Raw genomic sequence first — 12545 nt, forward strand, 5'->3', positions numbered from 1 at the left:
AAGTCAAAGTTTTACAACATTTACAGAGTTTATTGATCTTGAGTTAAAGATTCATAACACTTACTAAATGTGTTGACTTCCATGTAAAAGTTTTGTAACACTTAATTGAAGTTTTGTAAATACTTAATGGAGTGTGAACCTATGTAGTTTTGTAACACTTCATTGCTAACTATGTAGAAGTGTTGTAACACTCACTGAGTGTGCTGACTATGTAAAAGTTTTGTAAAATTTACTGAATTTGTTGATTTTGCTGTTGAAGTTTTGTAAGATTAACTTAATTTGTTGACCCAGATGTAGAAGTTTTGTAAAATTAACTGAATTTCTTGACCCTGATGCAGCAGTTTTGTAAGATTAATACAATTTGTTGACATCTATGCTGACGTTTATTTGTAAGATTAACCAAATTTGTTGACATTGATATAGAAATCATACTAAAGTTTTTATTTATTTATTTATTTATTTATTTGATTGGTGCTTTATGCATACTCAAGAATATTTCACTTAAACGACGGAGGCCAGCGTTATGGTGGGAGGAAACCAGACAGAGCCCGGTGGAAACCCACGACCATCCGCAGGTTCAGAAGGTTTTCAGATTATCTGAATTTATTGACCTTAACGTAAAAGTTCTGTAACACTTACTGAGTTTGTTGACCTCTATGTAGAAGTACGAACTGTCTATAGTCAATGGATGTAGGAACTGCACGGCATGAACGCCACTGGCTGCACTCGGTAAAGTCACATGACAGTTATCAGGGGTTATATCCACCTCCAGAGCTTCAGACAGTCTCAGCATGGGTAAGGTCAGTCCTGGATAGATCACATGAATGGCTAAAACATTATGACTGATACATACATTCACAGACTGACAGAGATTTAGGTAGGAGTTACAATGCTCAGAAGAATGTCAGCTACAGACTGTGCCTGTAATTCACTCTCCTTTGTACAGCAAATCAGAGTTTGTACAATTTAAAACATAAAAATTCACATTTTCAAAGCCACTTGGAATAAATACTTCAGGGTAATAACCCCTAAAGCAATGTAAAACATCCTTATTAGTTGAATTTTTGCATATACATGTGCACAGCACTGCATCAACCAAGTTTAAACATGGAGGAAAATAAATTTCTCCAAGAGAATGTCAGCATAGTGTAAAGACTACGTCAGGTTGGTATCCTCAACAAGCCGCTATCAGCGCAACCAAATGTATTTGATTTTTTTGATTTTTTAGGTATTTCAAGGGATGTCAGATTTTTCCTTCATAGTCATGGTAATGAAACAAAGATTCTGATTGGTGCCATTACTGATGTTTGACCTCTCCATTCACAGAGGGCTGGCCAGTGACCTCTAGCTGACCTCTACCACAGAGCCTACCTCAGGCTTTCAGCATTCCACCACCATTATACTTACCCTCGACTGGTGCACACCTTTACGACAGTGGTCTGCCGATACGGTTGGCCACACCTCTATTTAGCTACCACCTGTGTACACATCCCCATCCCCCACTCACCCCCCCCCCCCCCCCACAAAGTCCAAACGATGGCATATCAGCCAGCACCAAATTGACAGGAAATTTTAGCCTGAAATGAACTGCTGCATATTACATCTAACACCTGATTAATTCACACATGTAGCAATGGACATACAACCATACACCTTGCACAAAAGCTTGCCCTTACGTTTGTTGACAGCATCAGTCTCCAGCATATCACGAATGTCTGCTAGCAGATCCCTGTAAATCTTGTCAAGTTCCTTCAGTAAACCCGCCTCTACTGTCTTCCCATTCTCAACCTTTATCTTTGATGCTTGCATACGAAGAACAAAAACCGAAATTTTAAAATGCATTGAAATTCAGTAAACATGAATAGTAATGAATCATTTGAAAACAATCTTCCCAATTTCTTCCATTATGCTGACTTATATTCCATTTGTATATATACATATAGTCAACTGCAGAGCAACCTGCAGAGCATAGCAGAAACCCATGACCATCTGCAGGTTGCTGCCAGATGACCAGAGAGAAAAATAAATTTAGGAAGAGTGAAAATCTTCAAGGTCAGAATAATATGTGGCAGGTGTTAATAAATGATGATATACATTACAGGTAATAACACTGGGTCAAACAAAGACAAACTACGTGGTACCATTTTGACTGAGCAGCACCATGGGGTAAAAGCCACCTGTTGGCTGAAGCATCATCTGGAAGCACTGCATCACCCTGTTCTTCACCACATAACACAGGACTATCTGCTCAGCCCTGGGGTCAAAGTCAGGCCTGTCCCTGCGCTCAGGGGAGTAATGGACACCCCAGCCTATGTGATCTCCAGTCTTCACACTGTTGGCTGAAACAATAAGGAATTGAATCATACTGTTATTAACAAGAATGCAGATGTCCAAAATACCTTTTGACTAATTGTTTATTTGTGAAAAAGCATCATTATGGTAAGAACCTGAAGGCAGTAATTTTGTAAATATGGAACTTATTATCAGGAAAATTAAGAAGGAACAAGTTGAGGTCATTCGAAAGATGCATACAAAAAATTCACGGCACTGTTCAGACAAACTCTCATGTGAACTTCTTTGCACTTCGACTAGGGTGACTTTATAAACATTGCAATAAATGGCATGAAAATTATGCATGCGCAAGTTTTCATCATGGGGAACGAGGACAACGGACAGACAGACAGTAATGCTAGTATACCTTCTTCTCACCCCTACTAACTTGGAGGGGTTGCAGGATGTATAATAACTTATGTAAATTCGCCAAACGTACATGTACCCAGATCAAATAAGGCGTGCACTATTAAATATAGCTTAGCTCCCAGCTTATTATGAAAGACTTATTTTATCTATTCATTTTAATGCCACGCTGATCAGTTTCTGTAGCTACAAAGCGAAGCTCTATGACAGGATTTCTTCACACTGATAAACTTACTGGGTTCCCACTTTAGATAGTCTCTCAGCAAAACACATGGAGGTGTTGGCTTCAGTGGACTTACAGTTGCTATGGCAACTGTTGGCCCCACCCCTTCTGCTGTGCACTCCTCCACTTTTACATCATAAAATGGTAAATCTGTGACAAATAGTAAGTGGCACTATAAGAGCAATTTATAACCACTTCTTTCTGGTCATTGAACTGAGATATTCAATACAATATTTGCAAATAACAGACTGGATCAATATTCCACCATTAAAAATGAATTACTGCTCTTAATTTTCTTCAGACTTTACTTTGATCACCTATGTTTCAAGTAGCTAGTCCTCACCCTAGTCATTCCAGATACCACACCCAGTCCTGCGAGATACCATGCCCAGTCATACCAGTTCACCCACCCAGTCACACCAGGTACACACCCAGTCATAAATGTACTAGGTGCCCACCCAGTCATATTAGGTGCCCATCCACTCATACCTGTGTGCCACCCAGTCATACCGGATACCCACCCAGTCATACCAGTCCCACCCAGTCATACCAGTTCACAAACCCGGTCATACCTGATTCCCATCTAACAACACCAGATGCTCATTTAGCCATACCAGTCCCCACCCAGTCATACCAGAGACCCACCCAGTCATACCAGTTCACAAACCTAGTCATAGCAGGTGCCCACCCAGTCATACCAGGTGCCCACCCAATCATATCAGGTGCCCACCCAGTCATACCAGGTGCCCACCCAGTCATACCAGTGCCATCGCAGTCATACCAGGTGCCCACCCAATCATACCAGTGCCATCGCAGTCATACCTGATACACACCCAGTCATACCCGATACCCACCCAGTCATACCAGTCCCACCCTGTCATACCTGATACACACCCAGTCATACCCGATACCCACCCAGTCATACCAGTCCCACCCAGTCATACCAGTTCACAAACCGGTCAAACTGATTCCCATTTAACCATACCAGATGCTCACTTAGTCATACCAGTCCCACCCAGTCATACCAGATGACCACCCAATCATACCCGATGCCCACCTTATTATACCCGAGGCCCACCCAGTCATACCAGGTGTCCACCCAGTCATACATGATGCCATCCCAGTCATACCAGATGTCCACCCAGACACACCTGATGCCCACCTAATCATAACAGATGCCCCCACAGTCATACCAGATTCCCACCCAGTCATACCAGTTCACCCACCCAGTCATACCGGATGGCCATCGTCATACCAGAGTCCATCATCTAACATCATAAACCCTGAGCTGGTCAGCCCTTCCTTACACCATCCTAACTCACACTATGACAGAGATCTAACAGTCCTGTGTCAGACAGTTTCAGCTACTACAGACCTGGTCCCAGAGAGACTGTCCCCTGAAGAAAACCCTCTACATCTTTGTCCTTGGCACACATGAAGATGTTTTCATTTTGGTCAAATTTAGTTGCTGGTGAGCGGATCCAGTGTGAAACGTCGGTCTGCAAAAGTGTTTGTTTATTCATTTATTTGCTTACATATTAAATATATAATTACAGGTCACCTTCCCTGGTTTAAGAAAGTGGTTAGAACTCCAGACCAGATCTTGCCAGATAACTCACAGATTTCTTGATGTACTACACAGCAACCATCACCAGAAATGAAGACACAGTTTTCACCTAATAAATTGCAGTTTGTATAAAATGACATTTGCAAGCAGTGATTTGTACTAAATGTGTGAAGACTTACTGACATACAACATACAACTTCATAAGGAGACACAACACGAATAGACTTCAGCAGTTTACATATTTAGGGGGGAGAATTATCTTTGAAAAGCAAATATTACAGCTGTTTGCAAGCCATTTAAATTTTTAAAAATGTTACAAGCATTTTTTTTTATACAGTCCTGCAACTTTTGCAGCTGTTTGCAAACCCTTTTAATTTTCCAAAAACTGTTACAAGCATTTTTTCTATACAGACCTGTGTTATAGGTTGTTTCTCCACAGCAGGTACCAGCCAGACCACCTCCAACTCTATTGGTCCTTTCTCCAGAAAGAGACAGGGGAAATATTGACTGTGGTCTGTTTCAAACAGATACCTGCAGAAACGACATACCAACTCATAAATGAGATTATAAACTGATACTTCATTTTTGTTGTATCATATTATTACACCTCATAACTGATGTTTCCTTTGTTTGCTTGGGTTTATTAATGAACAAATGCTTTTCAAAATTATTTATTAACATGTCATGACTGGACGACTGTGGATTTCTCCCGCTATAATGCTGGCCACCGTCATATAAGTGAAATATTCTTCAGTATGGTGGAAACGCACAAATCAAATATATAATTAAACAAATTAACATGTTATGACGTGAGTACATGTAATTTCAGTGTAAGACCAGTCTAAATGTTGAAAAACATATTTTTAAGCAAACATCAGCACACTGGAGGTATCATCTGAAGAAAACTGGGAGAGGACTTTCACTAGCCATTTGATGAGAGGTGTGTCATGGAATTCCCCATAATTACTGCTAATATGTGAAAATTAAAGTCAGAACAATATCAGTACTAAGTATGATTGTTCTCTGTCAAATATTCAGTATTATCCAATCACGAGAGGACACATATTCACTGCTCCTACTGTGACTAAATGCTGGTAGCTGGATCCCACCAAGGCTATCTTGGTGAGCATAATGTCATTATTTTTGTGTCAAAAAAATGTCAGCTTTCCGACACAATGTGTCAACGAATATTAGGGATGAAGTTTTTGAAGGGTGTTCCTTTACTGGAAAATTGTGAAACTATCAAGGCTATACAAGCCACTTACACCAACTGTAGTTTATGGAATATAACACAAGCTTAAAAGTTACACGCCACTGATATACATGTACTGTACATACCGGGTAGCAACAGGAAGGCCATTTTTGTAGAAAAAAATAGTTGATGACTTTTTCCCAAAGTATGACACCTCGACTGAGAGCTTGTCACCTAAGAAAAACAAAACACAAGTTTAATCTTTTTATCATTAAACCAAAATATGTATTAAGGTACGGCTTGAGACTTTGGGCACATAAAAGAAGGCCTGTATGTGAACGCCGTGCACTTTCCAACAATACAGACTGTTCAGCATGACATTAAGAACAGCTATACAGCATGCAACTCATTGTCTGAATTGAAAGTATGCCGGCTCAAAAAAAAAAAAACATCTTCCAATTATAGAGATAACCTTCTATGCAATTTCTAATATTACTGTTTCTCACCTTAAGTTTGGCATTTCTAAACTCACACACTTTATTTGATTCTGACCGATTCTTAGACCTTATAGCACAACTGAACATTTTTTTTTTGGGGGGGGGGGACTAATTTCTTGTCAAAAACTGTTAACTTATGGCATTAAAGGTATACTTTTATAGCCTATATGTAATTTTGAAAGTGGATTTTTAAATAACAAAATTTAGGTCAAATACAGTTATTTGTGCCTGTATTTCAATTCATACAAATATTGAAAACACAAAAATAAATTTAGTTTTTGTCACACTTTAATAGAGCCAAGATAAATCACCCAGTCATACTGGTGAATGACCCTTTGCATACATTGCTGCTTTACATTTCATCTGGATTCACGCACAGATTTAAAACTCTTGGGTCACTTTCAGAAAACTAGAAAATTTGATGTAACTTTGATGAAAAAAGTTATGAAATTTTTAGGAACATTAGGAAGCTTTGTGAAAGTGGCCCCAGTATACAGAAACCAGGAAGAAATTGCAAAGATTAATTTTGCATATAGATCTTACCTTGACCAATCACTTCTCCTCCTGTGTTAGCTGTTGAATCATGGGAACTGTAGCACCTGCCCGTGTTGCTATGGTAACCGACTGTGTTATTCCAATGTCCTGGGGCCCTGTTTTCCTCTATAGCACTTCCAGCGATGCCTGCAACTATTTTGCTTTCTGGACCTAAAATGTATGTAAAATCATCAACACTCTTAAAATCAAGGAATTAGAAACTGTTAAAAAACTAAAAAACCTATTAAAACATGTTTAGGTTTACCAAAAATATGTAGCAAACTATCCTGACATAACTACATGTACTGTACTAAACTTACAAACATGGTCAGAGACTTCAAGAACAGAAAAAATTTCAATGCCTATATTTTCATATAACATGCACATTGTGGGTCATTTTCTGACTGACAATGCCTGTGGCGGCGTGTAATTAACTTAACAACCTGTAAAATACCTGTACAGTTTAGTGAGATAATATTCAGTGAAATCATATTCAATAAAATCTTGTTCAGTCAAATCATATGTAGTGAAATTTATTTATTTATTTGATTTGTGTTTTACGCCATACTCAAGACTATTTCACTCATACAATGGCGGGAAGAAACCCAGCAGGGCCTGAGGGAAACCCATGGCCTTCCGCACGTTGCTGGCGAAACTTCCCATGTACGGTATGAGAGGAAGGCTAACCACTCTGGCCCCCTGTAGTGAATCATATTTGAAATTTCATTTAGTCAAATCATACTGGTGAAATCTCAATCAGTCATCTCAAATTCAATGAAATCTCAATCAGTCATCTCATATTCAATGAAATCTCATTCAGCCAAATCATACTCAGTAACATCTCATTCAGTCATCTCATATTCAATGAAATCTCATTTAGTCAAATCATACTCAGTAACATCTCAATCAGTCAAATCATATTCAGTGAAATCTCATTTAATCAAATTACATTTGAACACTGGAATCATATTAAGCACTGAAGAAGGCTCTCACCCAGAGACTTGACCCGCAGACAGAAGGACGGATAAGCTGTTGACAAGGGCTGAAGACTCTGGAGGAAGCTCCAGGCCTGGCAGCTCTGTGGCAGGTTTACTTTACATTTGCGTCCTCCCCTGGGGTCTTGTTGTGTGTCATACAAGACCTCCCCGGCACAGCGATAGAAACGACCCATACTGGCTGACAGGCATCAGTTTTTCATCACCTTCATCTATAGTGAGAAGTCATGAAATTAAAATTTAATAAAACTGCATCAACATCTGTTGTAATTACACCTAAACATTACTAGTGAGAAATACAATGTTGACCATATGTTCAACTGTGTTTATTTATTTATTTGACTGATGTTTAATGCAGTACTCCACAATTTTACATACATGTATATGATTGGGAGAAGCAATAGCAGTTGGAGAAAGCCTTCAAAAGTTACAAACTTCCTGACTTTAGAAGGCAATGAAAACAGTTAAATTCCAGCACACGTGCATTGGTCAAGCAGAATTTGTCAGTATTATAATTAGTATTATCAGTAAAAACAAATCTACATGATGTGGTTTATTTATTTATTCGACTGGTGTTTTACGCCATACTCAAGAATATTTCACTTATACGACGACGGCCAGCATTACAGTGAGAGGAAACCAAACAGTACACAGGAGAAACACGTGACCACCCACAGGTTGCTGAAGACCTTCCCACATACAGCCAAAGTGGAAGCCAGCAAGACTACATGATGTAAGCTGGGTCTATTATATAGGTGAATCCTCTCACAGTAATACTGGCCACAGTAGTATAAGTGAAATATTCTTGAGCACGGCATAAAACACCAATCAAATAAATAAATATTATATAGATAAAGGGATATGCACAAGACTACTCCCCTTCTAGTCTCGTTCTGGACTGATTTAAATTTAACGCAAACTTTCTGATTCAAAACTTGTGACCTTTTGACTGATAATTCCTACCAGACCATTTATACAACACTGAGAAGAAAATTTAAACAGTAAACAAAGAATGGAAAAAAGACTTAATAGAATATTTTTAAATCAAAGAAGTTCTTCAGAGAAGTCGACAAGATTTGTACTGCAAGGGCAAGCCATGTGTGGTGACACCCATACTTAATGCTGACCTGCATGCATGTGTACATTACATGTACTTGAAGTATTGCCAGAAAATAGTGTATTTACAGTTTAATATCATGACAATTAGTAACATGGTTACAAATGTGCTGAGTAACATACATGTACACGTAAATGTATCATGTTGGCAGAAGAAATAAAAGATGTCTATTATACATGTAAGTTTACCAATAATAACAAAAAAGGTTACTAACACTGGACCAACACTCATAAATGTGCCATTCAATTCAGGATAAAATTTAAAAAATCTATGTCCGACTTACCTATTGCCTATGAGTTTTGTTGCTCCGTTCCCCGTAAGGTCCAATAGTACGGCATGCAAAATTAGCTATATAGGCCTTCCGCATGCAATGGCACCAGATTCTTGGAAACACCAGTACAGTTATGTCAATACAGAGTTTAGCATTAATGTTTGTCTACTGAAAGAGAGATTGTTGTGCATGGGTCGAACCACAAAAGCTGACCACATGCCATGCAGGGACGAGACCCGTCACGCACAGATGAAGCTACACCGTTATAAAGTGTAATGTGTTCAGACCAGGCCGTTATGAATGAAGACAAGTTTGGGCGCGTGTCTGGCTGGGGTCGGAATTGTTGACCGTATTTCAGCCCACATCTCACCTGTCATCCTGACCTACATATCTGACATGCCTAAGAGAGATGTAAATTACAATGCCTAACGATACCCTTGATTGATTACATATTCTCCGTGCTTAAGCATATACTGTTGTCAAGCTGCTGTCAAGTAAACGCGTCTAGTAACTGTCCAAACTCCTCAAAGCGCTATAACCACTGCCTTCATACAGCCTTGTGGACACGTGGTCTTGTTTACATTTCGCCTCACCAATAATGGTAACCTCCGTAGGCCTACTGTGTTGACTCTTCATCGGGCTTTACACAGTTTATCTTTTGCTAACCTCGGATAGAAGTAAACATATAATTTAAAGTAAAAAAAGAAAAAGCACAGCTAAGAAAATGAGTTCCCTTTCTATCCCATCTGCTGACTCCGACCTTGTTTAACATATTTTTGGCGTTCATTTGCACGTTTATCATTGACCCATAGTGTGTACTGCAGCGTATTCGCTGTGGGGAGTTTGGTGGTTGACACCCCACAAGGCGCACGAGAGCACATGTATTGCAAATTACATGGCGGATAGACGGCGGATTCATCAGAGCTCCTCAAAGCCAGTCAAATAACTGATCATTATCATGATCATAAGTTTATCATAACGTTATGTTGTTAGAAATATTGAAATGTTTAACTATATTATGCCCACATGAAGACACAAAATTGCTTTCATATTTACAGAAGAATATTAACATAGATGTAGGCCTACAGCTTCCAGAGGCCAGCTTCGATTTTGATCAATTTCAGCCACGAGATGAATGTCAAATCTGTACAGTAGTTTGTAAGTGATGAAGATAATTAACAAACAATGGTCTAAACTTGCATGCATAGAAAAAATACCTTGTTGGTACACCAAGAATCTGCCACCATTCTGGACTAACATAAAGCTGCAGCTACCGGTACCTGTAACTGGTTTTGAACTCATCAGCATATTGTGCGGCATCCCAGACGGCCCAGGGAAAACTGCTGCATAATAAGCCTATTTATTTTATTGTTGCTTAACACCATAGTGGTACTCTAGAACTTTTCAATCATATGATGGCGATCAATTTTATCGGGGGAGGAAACCAGTGTACCCAGCATAAACCAATGACTTTTGGATAATTACTGATGAACTTTCCCACACATGCACATGATAGTGGTGGAAGATTAGTGGTCTTCAGCAAACGCCAGACTTCACAAATGGTCATACCATCATAACTGCTTATTGTCACCGATGCCCCACAAGCAGTGAGAGCAGGGAGTTTTTTCTTGCAGGGAGAATTTCTTGTCCACTGTCGGATTTGAACTTGCACATTGGAAACAACTGTTTATTTATTTATTTGATTGGTGTTTTACACCATACTCAAGAATATTTCACTTATGCGACGGTGACCAGCATTATGGTGGGAGGAAACCGGACAGAGCCCAGGGGAAGGTTGCTGGCAGACGAAACTACTATATAGTACTCATGTGTATATATGGATATGGCTGTTTTTCAGTAGGCTGGAATTCCTTGTCCAAGGTCGGATTTGAACTTGCACCTTACAAACCACTATACAGTACTCATTTGTATATATATATCGAGTGGGCATTAAAAAAAATGGACCGTACTTTGACACTCAATACCTCCGCAAACCTCTTACATGAGCTGCTAAAAATTTTCACACTCAAAAGCCATTATGTCCTAAGTATACAGACCAGACTTCAATTTCATTCTTTAAGATTTCTGTTCATGGAACCAAAATCAAAATAGAGTCTAATACGCATATTCCGGACATTTCAAAATGCTGTTCTACATTCCGGACATTTCAAAATGTTGTTCTACCTTGTTTTACTTGAAAAGGTGATCATTTCCTTGTCCGCCGCAGGGAAAACCATCTTCATTCCACAAAACTTGTGCCTATTTGGCAGAAGGGTTTCCCTGACACTAGAGCCAGAGAATTTTTCCAGACAACATTTGATTGACGTGTGTCACACGGATGCAGCACGCGCTCTACTCACAACACCGGATGATGATGCAATGTGGGTCACTGGAACATGCGTTTTTGAGGCTATGTTTTCATTTTAACCCTGTGTACAGACTGCTCAAGCTATGACTTTGAAAATTGGTCAGTATATTAACAAAATCATGCCATTTGAATGTCTAAAGTTTGAAAGGGTTTGAACAAAGGATAATGGAGCAATGCAGCATCAAAGTGTAGCCCATTTTTTTATGCCCAAGGGCTTCATTGATATGGATGTTTTTAGTAGGCTGGAATTATTTGCCCAAGGCCGGATTTGAACCCAAACCTTGGAAACCAGACATATATATATATATATATTTAATAATGTAATCCAGTCCAGGGTTTCACGAATATGGATGTTTTTTTATGTAAGTTAATAGGGCCTACTAGAAAACTGTATGGCTGTAAGATACTTGAAGCCTTGATCTGGGTTAAACAAGGTAACAAGTGTCCAGTTAGTCCACATAATTACATCATACATGTAGCAATAATTATTTATTTGTAACAGTGTATGTACCAAATTTGCCACAGTTAACATTACTGCAATATATAATCATCCTTAAAACAATTAACATAGTTGCTTTATACATAAGGAATAGCTGGAGGATTGGTTAAGGATTCATGCAGTTATAATAATGAGTGATGAGTGGGATAACTGTAACATTGTACAACATCTGAACAGCTGACAGTGGCAACTTAACTCTTATGCTACCTTAATGAAGATGTTAGGAACTGTTAAAAGCTGTACCAGTATACAGTAAAGAAATGCAGAATTGATAAAATGCCAGAACCATTGGAATGCTAACTTTAACTTTTCAGCCTCCACTGTCAGAGACTAAGCAGTTAACTACACTGCAACTTTATCAACATTTCTGGTGTACTCAGCCAATGAATGTATTTCCTAGATTGGAAAAAGTAAGAAATCAACAAACTGCTTCGGCACACCTAAAAATGATAAACATTTTATTGAAAGTTTAATAAGAATTTAATGAACCACAAAAGTCATGGATGACAAAAAAAAATTTGGAACAAAAACAGAAATTTTTTCAAATAGTGTACAATATATCTACATATCTTAACAACATGCTTG

General features: G+C 38.8%; 1 protein-coding gene across 1 annotated transcript; it reads right to left on the minus strand.

Annotated features, from left to right (window-relative positions):
* Window positions 1-577: 577 nt before the first annotated feature.
* On the minus strand, window positions 578-7881 carry LOC135461750 (uncharacterized). Its single transcript, XM_064738976.1, has 9 exons — window positions 7704-7881; window positions 6720-6881; window positions 5826-5913; window positions 4901-5018; window positions 4296-4419; window positions 2933-3070; window positions 2142-2339; window positions 1677-1802; window positions 578-807 (listed from the first exon to the last, which is right to left on the minus strand). The coding sequence occupies exons 1-9, from the start codon at window positions 7879-7881 to the stop codon at window positions 578-580; spliced, it is 1362 nt and encodes a 453-aa protein (XP_064595046.1).
* Window positions 7882-12545: the final 4664 nt, after the last annotated feature.

The sequence above is a fragment of the Liolophura sinensis genome, chromosome 1 (genome assembly GCF_032854445.1).
Source record: "Liolophura sinensis isolate JHLJ2023 chromosome 1, CUHK_Ljap_v2, whole genome shotgun sequence".
In the NCBI taxonomy this organism is placed as follows: domain Eukaryota; kingdom Metazoa; phylum Mollusca; class Polyplacophora; order Chitonida; family Chitonidae; genus Liolophura; species Liolophura sinensis.

Coding starts and splice junctions, on each gene's coding strand:
- LOC135461750 (XM_064738976.1), bottom strand. CDS start 7,881: ATGGGTCGTTTCTATCGCTGTGCCGGGGAGGTCTTGTATGACACACAA. Junction 3,071..4,295: donor GACAGTCTCTCTGGGACCAG/GTCTGTAGTAGC, acceptor TATTTGTCACAG/ATTTACCATTTTATGATGTA. Junction 808..1,676: donor GACTGATGCTGTCAACAAAC/GTAAGGGCAAGC, acceptor TGATCTATCCAG/GACTGACCTTACCCATGCTG.